This window comes from Elephantulus edwardii, unplaced genomic scaffold (assembly GCF_000299155.1).
Source record: "Elephantulus edwardii isolate Elephantulus edwardi_28Jun2011 unplaced genomic scaffold, EleEdw1.0 scaffold00080, whole genome shotgun sequence".
Classification (NCBI taxonomy): Eukaryota; Metazoa; Chordata; class Mammalia; order Macroscelidea; family Macroscelididae; genus Elephantulus; species Elephantulus edwardii.
In genome coordinates this window covers 1,662,729-1,679,557 of record NW_006399830.1, presented here as the reverse complement: position 1 = coordinate 1,679,557, position 16,829 = coordinate 1,662,729, and the positions used below count along the sequence as shown (strand labels likewise).

Genomic DNA, 16,829 nt, shown 5'->3' with positions numbered 1-16,829 from the left:
GGGCCGGCACAGGGAGCACGGCGGAGGGTGCCTCCCCGGGGCCAGCACAGGGAGTGTGGCCTGTGGGCCCGTGGGCTCCAGACCCCCGGGAGAGCGTATTTCTGGAACGTGGAGTCCATGTGCAGCTGGGAAGGGCCACGGTGAGGGGCCTACCCTGGTCTTGATGTTCTTGGCTCTGTAGGCGTAGAGCAGTGTGGTCCTGGACTCCTCGAAGTGCGTGCTGGCGGGGCTGATGTGAGCTATCATCACGGTCCTGCTGTTTCCTCCCAGGGCATCCTGTTCGGGAAGTGGGGGTGAAGAGGGTGCACGCCCACCCACCTTCATCTACCAGTGGACAGGTGTGCACCAGCACGGCCAAGCCCTGGAAAGGGCAGTAGGTGCAGAGGACCAAGGATGCAGGCCTCTTGGGGTGATCCATGGTGCTCTCCAGACGAGAGGCCAGGCTGACAGGTTCCAGTCACTGGGCCTTACTGATTTGCCTCTGGGTTTATGCAATATATAGGGAGTCAGGCTGCTGGCCAAAAGGTTGGCAGTTCAAAGCTACCAGCTGCTCCCTCCACAGGAGAAGGATGGGCAGCTTCCTCCAATAGTATTTACAGGCCAGAAAGCCCCGGTGGGCAGTGACAGTGGGTTTGCTTTTGGCTGGCTTTCCTGTAAGGAGCTCTGGTGGTATTATGCGTTGGGCTAGTAAACCAAGAGATTAGCAGTTCAAATCCACCAGCTGCTCTGTGGATGAAAGATGGTAGACTCCTTTCTTAACAATCTATTCTTTGATTAGACATTACAGTTAACTAATTACATTAACAAATTGTAATTACTGTTAGAAGACAAAATGTCTATGAATGATGGAATCAAGTTCACATTCACTCAAATAAAATAAACCCGGCCGGCCTGGGAGATGTGACGGAGGGGCACAGAGCCAGGCGTGGCTCACCAGCAGTGGTCTGAGATTTTGCTTTTGAATCCACCAGCTGCTCTAAGAGAGGAAAATCTGGCACTCCGCTTCCACAGAGCTGCCCAGCCTCGGAAAGCATGTGAGTCAGAATCCACACAAGGGCAATGGGCACCAAGTGTGTGTTAGGCCCAATGTCAGGAAGATGGCAGAGAGGCCCAGGAGGGCACAGGCAGGCTTGAAGCGGTAGTGAGATCCCTGTTGCTGGGGTTATGCAAGCACAGACTGGACCAGACTCAGAGTGAAGGGGCACGGGAGGCACACAGGGGCTAGAATTGGCTGTCCTGGCCCCACGGCCTCACTGAAGGGCCCTTTCTGGACTGGGGGAGAGGAGGGAGCAGACAGGTCTGCCGGTGTGGTGGCCACACCCTCACACACCGACCTTGAGCAGCCGAGTGAGCTTGCTGTCCCGGAAGTTGACATACTGTGCGCGGCCGCCCTTCTCGCCCTTCTCGCTCAGCGCGTTGATGCAGTTGCCCAGGGCCAGCAGCGAGCGGTTGATGTGTGCACCCTCCTTCATCCTTTTGCCTCGGTTCTGGGTCTGAGCAGGAAGGGGCGGCGTAAGCTGGGCATTGTCTACCTGGTGCCCCAGGCCCCCACCCAACTCATGTCCTGTGTCACAGCAGAGGACACCAGAGCAGAATGGACACTAGGGAGAAATGACCCCACTGCAGCCTGGTCCCCAGGGATTCAGGCTTTGGGTGAGCTGGTTATGCTAAGTACTGGGGCTGTACTGTGACCCCAGATACACACTGCTGTGAACAGTAACCTCTGTGCCCTTGGCCAAGGAGCCGTGTTGGGGCATGGCTGGAAACTGAAGGGTCAGTCGTTTGACTCCATCAGCTGTCCCGTCCACTGGAGAAAGACGGACAGTCTCCTCCTTAAAGATTTAAAGCCTTGAAAATCAGAGGCAAAGTTTTGCTCTGAGTCAAAGTTGACTGAGAGCAGTGGGTTTAGTTTTTTGAAAGGGTTGGATTTGTGTTAATGAGTCAGATATATGTGTACGGTGATTTAGTCTCTTTGGAGAAACTGAGGCATGCAGGGGCTAGGATTGGCTGTCCTGGCCCCACGGCCTCTCTGAAGGCCCCTTTCTGGACTGGGGGAGTGGGGGGAGCAGACAGGTCTGCGGGTGCGGTGGCCACGCCCTCGCACACCGACCTTGAGCAGCGGCATGAGCTGAGGCGAGGGCAGAGAGATGCCAGGCGGTTCAGAGACAGCCCAGAGCAGATGCTGAAAGGACACAGCCCTTGCCACAGGGCCCGCAGAGAGGGCGAGCTCCGCAGCTGGCGCCCGGGGCTGGACTGCTAGTCTCCTAAAGATGCTTACTTGTGTTTAAAGGACTGCAAAGACATTCAACACGTGAGGCATAGTCAATTCAAGGCAACAACTGCGAAGAATGGGAATCCCAGAACACGCAGTGGTGCTCACACAGCCGTCATTCAGGTGGGGAAAGAGTCACTGTGTGCTTTACAGGCAGGAGGGGTGCATCAGGCCTGTGGTCTTTCAGCACACCTGTTCACTCTGCACACCGAGCAAGCAGTTCACGAAGTGACTGCGTCAAGAGGAGTGTGGCATCAGGACCAGAGGAAGCCTCCCCAACGCCCTGCACTATGAGATCACATAGCCTCGCTCGCTGAACGTGAAGCGGACTTGAAGCACTGAAGAACATCAAAGACCTTCAATATGGATTACACTTCAACGTGAAGAAAGCAAAAATCCTCATACTGGATCAACAAATAACATGATAAATGGAAAAATATTAAGAGCTTCAAGGAATGTGTCCATTTCCTCTAAGTTTTCAACTTTATCAGACAATAATAGTATAATTTCCTCTGGTTCTGTTGTGATGTCACATCATTAATTGAGTTATTAGTGTCTTTTCCTTTTTTTTTTTTTTACTTTGTTAAGTTCACCAATGGTTTGTCAATATTAACACTTTCAAAACATCAGCTCCTGGTTTTGTTGATGGTCTGTATTGCTTTTGTTTCCTGTCTCGCTACGTACTTTTTAAAGGACCAGCGATTAATGGTGTCAGTTTAAAGGCGAGGCACTCCTGACTCAAGCCATGGCCTTGTCCACTGTTCCCTGTGCATGTGGAAGGTGGGTGGTGAATAGACTGAAGAACGGCCGCCTGTGAGCTGTGGTGCTGCAGAGAGACCGTGGCGGCCTGGACTGCCCAAAGGACAAGTCCTGGAAGAAGGGCAGCTCCTTGGAAGCAGGGAGAGTCGAGAGGCCAGTCCCTGCAGATTTCCAGGCCCAGGAGAGTGGAGGGTTGGAGAAGGCGAGGAAGGTCTGCACCAACGGGTTTCGGAGCAGATGACCGTGAGGTGGACAGGACGAGGCAGGGCCCTGCTCTGCTGTGCACAGAACCACTAGTGCGGGTTCGCCTGACGGCACTAACAACAGCATTAACAGCCTCCTAATGGTGAGAGAACACGTCCCGGTTTTAAGCCACCCATTCGTGGGATTTCTGTTACAGCAGTAGTGGCTCCAAGGGAGAAATAAGTGCGATTTCCGTCCACTGGATTTACAGCCTGGAAACCCACTGCAGGGCTGCCGCGCCAGGAGCGACAGTGGAGGGCTGGGCTTGGTGGTAAGCTCAGAAAGCAGAACGAAAAGGCTAGATGGGTGGGTGGAGACGAGAGCCAGAAGGAGGGAGTGGGAAGGGTGCTGCCTCTGCATGGCTTCTGGTCAGTGGCAGGAAAATAAAATGTGAGCAAATTGTTCCGTGAAAAACCAATCTGCTCACAAAGCGTTCACCCACACCACAATAGGAAGTTCTGTTTTTCAGAGGAAGCCCGCTATGGAAGGGCAGGGGCATACGGGAACTCGGGTACCTGTGAGGCCCGCTCCGAGCCGGCCAGGTCCACCATGAAGAGCCGGCCGATGTGTGTGGCCTCTGTGAGCTCCGAGTCGCGGCTCCGCTGGCGCACAGTGACCTGCAGCACGGCGTGGGAGCGCGACGACGTCCGGTTAGTGGCCGTGGGCTCCTGCGTGCGCTCTCGGTTGCCCTTGGTCAGCAGCTGCATGATCTGAGGACAGAGGTGAGGTCAGTGTTTGCATGCCCCCCAGAGACAGCGGGCAGAGACGGACAGTGAATTCAGGCTGCTCACAGCAGGGCCAAGTTCAGCTACACATGGTGGCCCTCAGGGGTGAATTCAGAGAGCCATTGTCCAGCAGAGGCAACACCTGGACTCCACAGACATCACCAACAGATCCTGCGTTCCCACCACCTCCCCACACTTGGCCATGCAGATCCAGCTGTAAGGGAGTGAGGGTTGACAGGGTAGGTGATCTATTAGTGATGTCTGCTCCCACAAGTACAGCCTAGGTAGATAGGTGGGTTTTCTATCAGTGATGCCTGCCCTGTGTGCAGCACAGCAGACAGGAGAATGAGAGGGTGGAGAGGGTGTGTTTATTCTTCAGTAATGTCTGCCCTGAGCATAGTCTAGCAGGGAAGAGATGGGAGCTGGCCTTGGAAGAAGCTCCAGGGTTATAAGTCTATCTGAGGGCCTAAATAGGAAGGACATTACAAACACCGCTGTCTGTAGCTGTGGAGACCTGAGCCATGCTTCCCTCACCAGCCCCTGCCTCTCACCTCCTGGGCGTTTGAAGTAGACACCTCTGTGATGCCTGCAATCTGGATGCTGCCACGAGAATCTTCCCGCAGGTCCAGAAAGCCCAAGGAAGGATTCAGGAGGTCCCGGATCACCTCGTTATAAATCTAGAGCACAACATAAGAGCTGGAGGCAGAGCAGCTTGGTGCAAAAATGAGTGTAGGGACTTCAAAGCTTCCAGAGAACCCTCAGAGCCTTGAAGGGTGGACAGAGGCTTGCTACACGGTCAGCAGACCACTGGGTTTGATATGTGGTGCTGAGGCCTTAAAAGTGTCACTTAGACCAAAATCACACCCATTTTGCAGATAAGCAAATGGAGGGGAGGCAGGCTCACCTCGAGGTAGGACATGGACACGCTGTAGTCCATATTGTCGCTGGTCTCCTCAAGGGCCTGGAAGAGGTCAGTGAGCGTCTGCAGGTAGATGCCAGGCTCTGCGTCCATGCCCAGCATGGTGTAGGTCTTCCCAGCCCCTGCAGGGGGAGGAGGGGCCCCCAGAGTTGGCTCAGACACCACACTAGGGAAGTGGGGCCCCCAGAGCTGGCTCAGACACCACACTGTATCTAAGGCTGTAAATTTTACAAACAGCTATGTTTTTCTCCTGTGGGCAGCCAGGAGGTTCTCATAGCTAAGCTTCCCTTTAGCCGCGTCTGCCACCACCCCACCAGCTGATGACCACGTGGGGAGGCGTTTTACCCCCTGGCCTCAGTTTCCCCACCTATGAGGTAGAGTAGAGCTGGCTGGCTCTCTGGGTTGGCTGGTCCAGAAAGGCGAGAGGAACAGGGCCGGCACTGGGCCAGCACACAGCAGGACAAGTTCCTGCCACTCTACCCCACCCCCGCTCCAGGGACCCAGCCCTCAGCAGACGTACCTGAAGGGCCATAGGCAAACACAGTGGCATTGTACCCAGAAACGACACCCTTCACCAAGTGCTGGGTGGTGGCACGGTACACATCTTCCTGCAGACAGACAAAGGAGAATCATGGGACAGCCCAGGGAGTCAGGAGCCAGCAGGCGGGTAAGGGTAAGGGGGTGGGCTCTGCACGTGTTCCCTTCTCTCTGAACAGCTCAGGGCACGTGGGCCTGAAAAGGGCATCGAGAAACAGCTCACATGTTGGCTCCTCCCAGGCCACCCATCAAGGGGCCTCATGGCTCTGTGACCTTGGCCGGCTGCCTCGCTGTGCCGAGCCTCCCCATGGGTATCTGTGGAATGGGCAGGGCAGGCCCAGCGGCACAAGGTAGACTGGAGATGGGACCGAGGTAGACTCTCCATGACCGCTCTCACCATGTGAGATGCACGAGGCCCAGAACACGTGTGAGTCCTCTCCAGTGGGTGCTCCCCCAATAATCGAGCACATACATGAGTCCTTTCCAGGGGGCTCCCCCAAGAATCGAGCACAATCAAGAAAACTGCAGAGGACTAGGGGGCAGCAGCAGGGTGTGGAGACAAAATCAAGACCAGGGAGTGGCCGTTCCAGGCCAGCAGCGTTTGCCAACAGGCAGTCACACAGGCAGATCTGGGGGGGCCCATGGGTCTAGTTCCAGAGCCATGAGGCAGTGAAGGCCACAGTTCAGCAAAGAGCTTGCACAAGGGAGGGTTGCAAGGAAGCGCATCACACATCACACGGCTGTTTGGGTTTCCCAGAGCAGATGACAGACAGGCAGGCACCATACATCATCGTTGTTGTTGTGTGCCATCAAGTCAGAACCAACTCACAGCTGACCTCCAGGGGGTTTTCATAGACTGTAAATCCCAGCAGAGACTGCCCTTCATTCTCCTGTGGTGCAGCTGGTGGATTTGAACTGCCTGCCTTTGAGGTGGCAGCACAACTTGTTACCCACAAGGCCACCAGAGCTCCCTCAATAGAGTGTAATCATGTGGTGAAAAAGCATTTTGGGAGAAAGTGCCAGGTACATGAGGCTGTTGGGGAAATGGCACCACAAGGAAGACTTCCTTGACACAAGGTTGTCACAAACCTTCAGTTTGTAAGCAAAGCAGTATCTGAGAAATTCAATAAAACAAGGTGCGCCTGTATGTAGCCATGAGGGTGGGAGGAAGTGAGCTCCCCGTTTACAGGAACATTCAAGCCAAGAAAGGCTGGGGCCTGAAGAGTCCCCACTTTGACTGCATCTCTGGGCCCTTTATGAACCTTCCCAGCACCCCTGGCTGGATAGACAGAGTAGAGGGGTGGAGGCGGCCCTGGAACCCTGCTTGGGAAGACTCCGAATCTCAGCACAAAGCTCCCCTGCTCCCCTCCACTCTGCATTTGCATGGTCTGAGACTGAGCTCTGGTTCTGTGACCTCAAGCAAAAGGAGCTACCTCCTTTGGCCTCTGTTTTCTCACCTGGGGACCATGTGATCGCTATTCTGGAAGGACTGCGGGACAGTGTGCTGCACACACTCCCTGGCACGGAGGAGCTGCTCAGTAAGTGCTGATCTCCTCTCTATGCCGCTCAGCTCTGCTCGACTGGAGTTTAGGGAACTAGAGAAATCTCGAGAACTGTCAAGCCTGAGCAGATCTCTTTGGCCCTGTGGTGATGTCTAGCTCGACCGTCCTAATGCCATTGAGGAATACAGTGCACTGTGCAAGCCCGTGACGTGTGCGTCTGGAAATTCACTTGTGTGAATTCAGAATGCAATGAGGGCGGGGATGGGCCAGGGAAGGATGAAGGATGCCCATGGACTCTGCCTCTCTCCTCTCGGGGATGCCCATCCAACGCCTCTTCCCTGGAGCCTGGGCCAGTGCCCAGCAGAAGTAAAGCCAGGTCCAGGCTCTCCTGGCCACCTTACTATCTCAGCACTCTGCGTCATCACGTGAGAAGCTGGACGCCCCTGAGCTTCTGTGCAGAGTGGAGGCCTGAGCCCCAGGAGAGGCCAGTGTGGGCCTGGCCGCAGCAGAGCTCCAGGACAGCAAGATGGGGCCTTCCGCAGGCACGAGACTGCCGCCACCTCAGGGGCTGGCTAGCTGATCCTCACAGAGCACGGGAGACAGCTGACCACTGGAACCTCAGCCTCCATGACCCTGAGCCAGGACATCTCCAGCCACCACTGCTGACCCCTCCGAAGGGGTCCTGGACAGAGTGGGTGCGTGGGACGTGGAACAGAAGTTGAACATCCGAAAAACAAGCAAACCCCACAAGACATACAGGCTGCTAAAGGAAGTTTCTCTCACAGGAGGAGCACCCCGGGGGACCCCACCCTCAGACAGCATCTGCAGGAGCTGCCCTAGCAGAAAAAGGGGATCACGGGGCTCCCAACTGTGTTCGAGGGCCTCTGAGCTCGGGGTATCCTGTGGCTGGGCTGGCCGACAGGGGGGAGAGCAGCACCTGGGAGGCGTGCTGGTCAAACACCATGTCGAATATGAAGGTCTTCTCCCGGGAGCGGTGGGGACGCAGTGGGTCCTCAGAGTCCTCCCCAGGGTCCATGAGCACCATCATCTGGAGGGAGGAGGAGGATCAGCACGGGACCCTCACCTGGTCCACACCCTGCAGACCCCATCCAGAGCCTCCTTCAACAGCCTGGTAGGTCCCCCTCCCTGCTTCACTTCACGGTGTCCAAGCACACAGCCAAGTACCCTGGCTTGCTCCACTCGGTGCCCCGACACTGTCTACTCCCATGCTATCCACACGTGTGAGTTCTCCAACAGGTACAGCCTTACCAATCTTCCATCTCTCTCGGTGCTGGAAAATGATTGCATTTTCCTTCTCCAACAGGTTCCTACCTTACACAGGTTCCAGCTTTCAAAGGTTTTACTGACTATCCCCAAAGAAATGAACGCAGGGACTCAAACAGCTCCATGTATACTCCTATCACTGCAGTGCCATTCACAGCTGCCAGAGTGGAGCCAGCCTGCGTGTCCACCAGCAGGTGACGGAGACACACAAAGTGGACCCAGCCCGTGTGTCCACCAGCAGGTGACAGAGACAGAGTGGACCCAGCCCGCATGTCCACCAGCAGGTGACGGAGACACTCAGAGTGGACCCAGCCCGCGTATCCACCAGCAGGTGACAGAGTGGACCCAGCCTGTGTGTCCACCAGCAGGTGACGCACTCAGGGTGGACCATCACACAATGGGGTACTACTTGAACAGGAAGAGGAACGGAGTCCTGGAACCTGCTTCCATCGCCTGGCCCCCAGAAACATGATACTCAGGGAGAGAGAAGCAGGCAGAAGTGACTGACCATCATACGATTCCTCTTGCATGCACTGTCTAGGGTAAGCAGATGCTGAGAGACCAAAGTCGATTAGCTGTGACCAGGCCCTGGGGCTGGAGGGCGTCATGATTCGGGGACCTGGGATTCCCAACCTGGAAGCGGAACAAGTGGGGCAGCGATGGTGGAGACTGTTGCCCGCACGAGTGCCGCCAGGGTCACAGGAAGATGCTGGACTGGCCGATGCTTCAGACACCTTCCCACAGCACCGCGAAGTCGGCTGGGCCAACTCACGTCCAGGCTGCCCCAGGGACAGCAGGACAAGCCCTGCTCAGACCTGCTCCGTCCTTCATTGCAGCCACTGTGTCAGCCCTGGGGACTGTCAGGTATTGAACTGTGTCCCCCAAAATGCATGTATTTGATGATATGATATAATGGCCCCCCCCTGATCTGAGGAATCAAAGTTGTAGGAGGATTAGGGGTAGAATATATCAGCCATTAACCCCATCCCAGCTGCCTCGATATCGAGGACTCCCCAGGTGTGGTCTGAAACATCTTTCATCTCAGCAGAGACCAAAAAAGATGAGGAAAACAAGCTGAGGGGTTGAGAGACCCCAGTACCACCAAGCCGTAATCACCAGGAGTGGGTGTGTCCTCTGGGACCTGGGCTCTAACACGCAGAGTCTCCAGGGGACACCAGCTCTGCAGAGGCTGAGGGGGACAAGGACTTTCTTCCACAACTGACAGAAAGAACCTTCCACTGGAGCTGCCACCCTGAACTTGGCCTTGCAGCCTCCTAAACTGGGAGAGAATAACCTTCTGCTGTTAAAACCCTCCAGTGTCACTGTTGTTCCCAGCACGCTAGGGGACTGGCCAGAGGTCTTCCTCTCTCTCACTGACCCTCCACTTTGCCCTCTGTAACCTGGGCTTGCTCCCTGCGGTTGCCTGGGCAGCCCCTCGGGCTCCTCCCAGCTCCTGTAGGGCAGACAAAATGATAAAGAAAGAACACTTGGGTCTCTGGAGACCGAGTTCAAAGGACCCCCCACAGGGTGTCGGGGCCCAGCAGGCCCTGGGGTTTGTACAGGCGGAGACTGGCAAGAGCCGCAGGCTCACCCTGTCCCTTCAGGCCTGAGGGACTACAGGACTGTCAGAGTGGGGCACCACTGAGGCAAGAGCCCCCCAGCCGGGCACCCCACAGATGCACCAAGGCTCACAGAGTGGGGCCAGGCCTGGGCTCCTGCCGGTACTTGTTCAGGACATCAGCAGAACCTTCTTCCCGTCAAGTCCTGGCCTTCCCAGGGTGCAGCAGGCCGTCCAGGCAGCCCTCCACGTCCCAGGGGTACACAGTGTGCCACCCGTCTGCAGACCAGGCTGGGCAGCTCTCGGGTGAGGAAGCTTGCCAAGCACCAGAGCAGTGAGCCTGGTGACCAAGAACTCAGTCTCCGGAGCACTCGGTCCATTTTCAAACCCTGGCTTTCCTGCCCACTAGTCTGCAGACCTGGGACAAACTTCCTCAACCCTCTAAACCTCAGTGTTCTCATCTGTAAGGTAAGGTCATCGTAGGTCACCCCCCAAGGCGGCAAGTGACATACTTCACCTGGAGAACATCCACTGACTGGCCCTTCGAGGAGAAAAAAATACCCCAAACCAAGTCTACATCTTCCCTTTTCTTAGAAGGAATAGTATTTTTTTAAAGTGAAAAAACAAACAAACAGAAAAATATGCAGCTTAGAAGACATACACACGCAAATGCACACACGCACACATACACACGTACAAAACTATACACATATCCACACCTACACGTACACACAAACACACATACACCTCCCCCCCAAGATACTGGCTTCAACATTTTTTTTAAACACATGCATAACAGAGCAAACACCTGCCCTGTGAGCCCCAGCCCTGTGACACCCCGTGACGAGCTCCATGACACCCCGTGATGAGCCCTGTGACCCCCCGTGACGAGCCCCGTGAGTCCTCTGTGAGCCCCAGGGCCCATGCCCCTCCCCTCCAGGGACACCCTGAAACCCCTCACCACTCTGTTCTACTCCAAGTTTCACATTCTCTTCACAATGTTACTATTTGAGTGAAAGCTTACATATCATATTGCTCTTTCATTTGAACCATCAATAGACGTTTTGTTTCATAACTTTACCATTGATTAGCGTGATCAGCTAATGACAATGTTTAGTCAATCTCTTACCGTGGTTTCCCTTCATCCACTTACTCTATCTGTTCATTTCTACGCCCCCTCCGTCCCTCCATCCCTGCTAACCCTCCCACCCCAGCCCAACAGGGAGTGAGCCCCACCTTAGCTTCCAAGCACGGGCACGGCATTTATCTCAGCAAGGCTGCACACAAGCTCTCTGAAGTGCCCGGAAAGCTCAGCATCTGGAGATGCTTCTGAGACATGGAAGTTCTGGTCAACACGCTGTGTGCTGGGCTCCCTGCTACGGTCAGCAAGGCTGCTGCGGTCATCCTGGCCACTGTGGTCAGCGAGGCCACAGAAGCCCTTTCCAAGGCTGCAGCTTTCAAGTGAAGACAATCAAAGGCACAAGGCAACAAGCGGCTGAAGACTGAGGGACCACTTGCACTTCAAGCTCCACCACTGAGGCCACTGGGCTGGACGGTGCCGGCCACCACTGCTGGCCACTCTGAAAGCGGTCACTGGGGAAGGTCCCTGACAGAGAGGAGGTGAGTGTGGAACAGGACTCACAATGACAGAAACACCATAGGCTTCCTGGTTTGACAGGGACTGGTGGTGCTTCCCCAAGAGGGGAGGCCTCACGCCTTCCCAGCCTGGAATTGAACTCACGGTCTCGGCTCAACTTCCAGCCCCATAATCACTCAGCAGGCAGCATCAAGAGATGGAGCGAGGACTGAGGTTGCCAACGACTTCATCTGAATTGTATCCACAATCAACACCCTTGGTACCAGCAGTCAAAAAAATCAAAGTGACGGCATCGGGGAGAAGTCAGCTGTCAAGGGCTCCTCCAGAATACTAAGGAGCAATGATATCAGTTTAAGGATTAAGGTGCACCTGATCCAAGCCATTTTCTTTTCAATGACTTGCTACACATCTGAGAGTTGGATAAAATAAGAATGATAGAAGCAAACTCAATGCCTCTGAGTTATGGTGTGAAGAGAAACACCGAGCCTTCTCTTGGATTGCCGAAGGGACAAATACGTCCTGGAGAAAGTGCCCTGTAGAGGCAAGGATAGTGAAACTTGGTCCCACAGACTTCGGGAAAAGTCCTTGGGGAAGGATGTCGTGTATGGAAAGGTGACAGTTGGAGAGAGGATGGCCCTCATCGAGGTAGACTGACACAGTGACCGCAGCAATGGGCCCAAGTGTGTCACAGATGACGTCAGTGGCAGAGGACAGGACAAGGGTGTTCTCTGGGCCATTGGGGGTCATACTGGACGTATAGGCACCTGACAACAATGCTCACTGCCATCGGGTTGGGCCTGACACAGCTGACCTCCAGAAGGTCTCTCTGAGGCTGCACCACCAACAGGCAGGCCTATAAGGTGTTAAGTCACACAGGAAAATCTCTCCTCGGAACAATCAAGCACATGAAGTCAAAGTGGCAGCATTTGCCTGGGAGAAAGCTCAGGAGGCAGGGAGAGGTCAGGGAAAAAACTCCAGTGTCATCAAGTGGTTCAACTGCCAGTAACCCCACCTACCCACATCCCCAAGGTGATGACTGCACGGGAGGAGACTGTCCGTCTTCCTCCCTCAGAGCAGCTGATGCATTTGAACTGCTGACTTTACAATTAGAAGTGAAGACATCGCACATTACGGCATCAGGGGCCCTCACAGGGCTGAAGTCTGAGCGGAAAGAAGACTCACAGGGAGGGAGTGGGAGAGTGCTGCTGCAATGACATTGCTCTGCCATCAGCTCATGAAAACCAATTTTCTCTGTCAACTTTAATCCAAATCACAATGAAATGTTAAAACAAATTAAACCTTGCAGCTTTCTAGAGCCAGCCTGCTCCCCACGCCCCCAACTCGGGCCCCCATCACCAGCTCTTCCCTCGGCCTTCATTGCTGCCTAGCTTCCCCCACTTCCTCAACTTCCTGGTCACGCCCTCTTTGCCTGTGTTCCCTCGGGTCCTTCTATTGGTCCACTGTCCCCTCTGTCCATGGAGCGTGTGCAGGAGAGCGGGTGGCAGCCCCAGTGAGCACTCGGCATGGTATCATGCTGAATGCAAGTGAAGGCACAATGGGGTGATGCAGGAGGGGGAGCATGTCCAGAGCCCCGGGACGTAGCCTGTCTGGGGGAGGGAGTCAGGCAGACCTCAGAGACACCACAGGCTCAGAGCCAGGGCCCAGCAATAAAGCGCGCTTCCTGGCAAAACAAGTGCCAGGGTTCCCATGGCTACAGGTGCAGACACGACAATGTTGTTTAAGAGAGGGGCCTGGTGGCCGAGCACATTAGGAGTCAGGCTGCTAACTGAGTGGACAGCTGTCTGAACCCACCTCCGCTCCTCCGGAGAAAGGTGGGCCCAGTCCTGTAAAGATTCACCGCTCTGGCGATCCAGTGGGGTCTGGCAGTCACACTCGGATCAGGGCAGGGGGCTTGGCTTGAAGGGGTCTGAATTTGTGATTGTTGTGCTGTTACGTCAAGTCAGAACCAACTCCCAGCTGACCCTCCAGCAGGCTCTCCGAGGCTGTAAACTACAAGGCCGTCCACCGCTCTCTGCCCGAGCAGCTCGTGGATTTGAACGCCTGCCTTTGCACTGGCAGTGAACTCCTTATTTGCTAGATCACTAGAGCTCCCTTGAAAAGGGGACAGCAAGAAGCAAACGTGTGAAATATTGTGAGAAGGACAAGGTGAGCGCATGCTTCTCAGAAAGGGGTGCCGGCAGATTTGCTTGATGCAACGTGGCCACACAATGTCCATGTTTTTAATTAAAAAACCTGCTGAAAGGATTGTTCGGGAGGTTCAACGGAGCAGCGGTAAACGGGTCTGCCTGGAACCAAGCAGATTTGAGGCACTGGGCCAGGACCACCCCCGGAAAGGCCTCCTCAACCTCACCTGGTCTCCCACTTTGTGGGCAATGGTGGTGGCCCCTTCCTCCAGCTCCGCATCCTTCAGTGGGCGGATCCGAAGGGCTACCTAAGGGTGGACAGAGAAACAGTTGTCTAAAGACCCCCCAACAGCGCACCCCCACTCAGCTCTCTCCCTCTTCCTGAAAGCTTCTGGCTACTGATGGAAGACTCTAGCCCTCTTCAGGATTACCATAACCCTGCTGGACATATGGGGAGACTGAGGCACAGAGAGCAGCAGACACATGCCTGAGGTACCTCCACCACTTTGCAACTCTGCACCTGCACATCTGCACACCTGTACACATCTGCACTGCTGTCTGCACACTTCCACACCCGCACACCTCTACGCCTCTGCCTGCACACACCTGCACACTTCTGCATCTGTGCTACCACACTTTGCCCTTACATGTCTCCACTCCTCTGTACCTGCACACCTTCTGGGGGGGTCTCTGGCCAGTGGCCTTGGGGTCAGATGGCCCCTCAGGCTGTGTCCTCCCTGCCCGCTCAGAAGCTGCGGGACCAAGCCAGTCTTTTGCAGCCAGTCCTGGCCACCTCTAACCAGCCAGCCTTCGTGGGGGTCCAGGAAGTCCTGGCTGCAGCTCCCTCAAGTGAAGTGGCTGTGGTTCTAAGGTCACCAGCTGAGTTTAACCTGTTCCCCAAATTCCTCAGCCACAGACAATGCCTGAGCCAGACCAGGCAGACAGGAGAAACTGAAAACATTTGTCCCCTCCAACTGACGGGGACCCCATGTGTGTCAGAGAGGAGCCTGTCCCCGATGGCTTCAGGGGCTGGTTCTTCACAAGGGAACCTCAGGTCTTTCTTCTGAGGGCCTCTTGGTGACCTCTAGTCTCTCACCTGCAGGTCAGTAGTTAAGCTTGTTGAATGGCCACACCACCCAGCACACGGAAGATGGTGTGTGGAGTGAGCGGGGGCTGGCTCGGTCCTCCATGAGAAGAGGTGAGGTGCACGGGTCCCCTGGTTTAGAGAGAAGGTAAGCTACAGGGGACCCAGGAAGCTGACCCACTGGAGGGTACTCACCATGAGCTGCTGGTCCTTGGGCTCAGTGGCAGCGACCTCCCGAATGGCCGGGCTGCCCCGGGCTGGGGATGGCATGGCCTGGCCGGGGTGGGTGCACCCTGCTCTCCAGGTGAAGTGCAGTGACAGCCCAGGTGACGTCAGCCACGCTCCTTGGTTGAAGGGCCCCGTCCTCCCAGCTCGCACTATAGTGCTGCCAGGCAGCCCCTCTGGTGGCACGGTACCTGGGAGACTGTGCACCGGGCACCATTCCAACCCTGGGCTGACTAGCTCATCCAGTCCCTCAGCAACCTGCCAGGTTTCCAGGGCGCTCACCTGGTCTCAGGTGAGCCTGGGGAGGAGGGGTGGGTCTGCTCTCCTCTCCTGCCACGCCCAGGAGGGGCCAGCCACAGCTACCAGCAAAGCCAGCATGTGGGGACAATTCTCAGAGGACAGCCACTAGGTGGGCTTGCAGAAGTCACACCTGTTTCTTCCAAGTCTTGTGATTTGAGGGAATGTTTGCAGAGCAGATTGGTTTCCATTCAACCACTCACATTTTGTTGACACTGAACACAATCCCATCGATGTCCGTCCCTCCATCCTTGCTCTTCCAACCTCTGGGGCTCAGCCCTGGACACGGGCTGCCCTGTGAGCCTGAGGGGTGGAGTGCCTCCCTGGCATCGGTGGTCACCCTGTAGGCCTGTTGTTAGGGTGCCAAGGGGGGAGTTTAGCACCAGGCTCACCGGAGACTCTAGCAGGGCCATCTCTCCGAGCCCGCTCCAGTCTGCATCAGCCCAGCAAGCCTGATTGTGGTCTTGACGAATTAATACTAAACACACACTGCACTGACAAGAGTATCAGTAAATGCAGTGAAGGTGTGCAGTGCTCCCTGAGAGGGTGACACTCCTCACACCGGGGGCACCCTCAGGCAGGTCAGTCTCTGGAAAAGGCTCTCTCGTGCTCGGAGTTGGTGGTCTGACTGGGCAGGCTCTCAGCGAGATGGAGGGACACCACTGCGACAGTGTGCTCAAGCACCAGTGACCACAAGGACAGGGTCCTGCAATCAGGCGACTCCTCAACTTCCGAGGGCCCTTCCAGAGCGGTCAGCGCTGGGGGCCATGGACCCTGAGGAGCTCCAGCTTCACGGGTGCTGTGGCTAATTGATCTTCACTGTCCTCCAGAGAGACCAGCATTATGTGGGCTGACAGTGATGTCTGGTCCTGAGGCCTGTGACCAGGTCCTGCTGGTGGTGGTGATGGTGAACTCTGGCCCCTGCTGGCTCCATGCATTTAAGCCACAGGCTGGCTTCTAGAAGTGGCTCCAAGCACTGTGCTGAAGGGTTAGTGGCCAGGTGTGGACTGCTCAGACCCTGCCCTTGGCTTTTCTGCTGCCCTCGGGGTTTGGCACTGTATGAGCCCCGACCTCCCGCACCTCCACGGAACCGTTCCACTGCACCGTATTTTACATCCTTAGCTGGGTCTGGCCGATTTCACCAGTGTCAAGCCCTGCTGTCCTGTGACGTGCTCCAGGCGCTCAGGGTAGTCCACTGCGTGTGTTGCTGGCACCTCTCTCCAGAGGAGATGCCTCAGAAACCCCATGGAGGGTCTCCAGGTCAGAACCAAAAGGGTGGCTGTGGGTTTCTCAGGCATGGTGATTTGGGTACTAAAATCCCTGGGCAATGCCAACCACCCGGGGGTCACCACTCAAGAGCCACCTGAGGGGTCCCGGGCCATGAAAGCCATCCAGAGCAGTTCCACCCCGCAGGCACAAAGGAAGCAGGCTCCTGTCCGCAGGTGTCGCACATTCCTGGCCACCTCGTCTCTGTGAGCCCTGGTGGTCAGGAGCGCTGATGGCCAACCAAAGGCTGTGCTCCGGAACCAGCAGCTGCCCCACAGCAGAAAGATGGGTGAGCTTGTCAGGCGACGTACTGCCGCTAGGCCGGCGAAGTCAGCCTGGCTCCACAGCAGTGGGTTCCAGCTCCGTCCGTACAAGGAGGCCCGTGGAGTAGTTACATGGAGTACTGTTAACCCAGCC

General features: G+C 55.8%; 1 protein-coding gene across 1 annotated transcript in view; it reads right to left on the bottom strand.

Annotated features, from left to right (window-relative positions):
* The window catches only part of LOC102853889 (kinesin-like protein KIF19-like), a 32,795-nt gene extending 17,901 nt beyond the window's left edge, over window positions 1-14,894 (bottom strand). Inside the window, exons 1-9 of the mRNA XM_006889736.1 lie at window positions 14,820-14,894; window positions 13,768-13,848; window positions 7,895-8,005; window positions 5,439-5,526; window positions 4,904-5,040; window positions 4,551-4,676; window positions 3,790-3,984; window positions 1,335-1,493; window positions 154-276 (exon numbers count right to left, since the gene is read on the bottom strand). Of these exons, the coding sequence (XP_006889798.1) occupies window positions 154-276; window positions 1,335-1,493; window positions 3,790-3,984; window positions 4,551-4,676; window positions 4,904-5,040; window positions 5,439-5,526; window positions 7,895-8,005; window positions 13,768-13,848; window positions 14,820-14,894 (1,095 nt within the window). The remainder of the gene's footprint in view (window positions 1-153; window positions 277-1,334; window positions 1,494-3,789; window positions 3,985-4,550; window positions 4,677-4,903; window positions 5,041-5,438; window positions 5,527-7,894; window positions 8,006-13,767; window positions 13,849-14,819) is intronic.
* Between the last annotated feature and the right edge of the window lie 1,935 nt (window positions 14,895-16,829).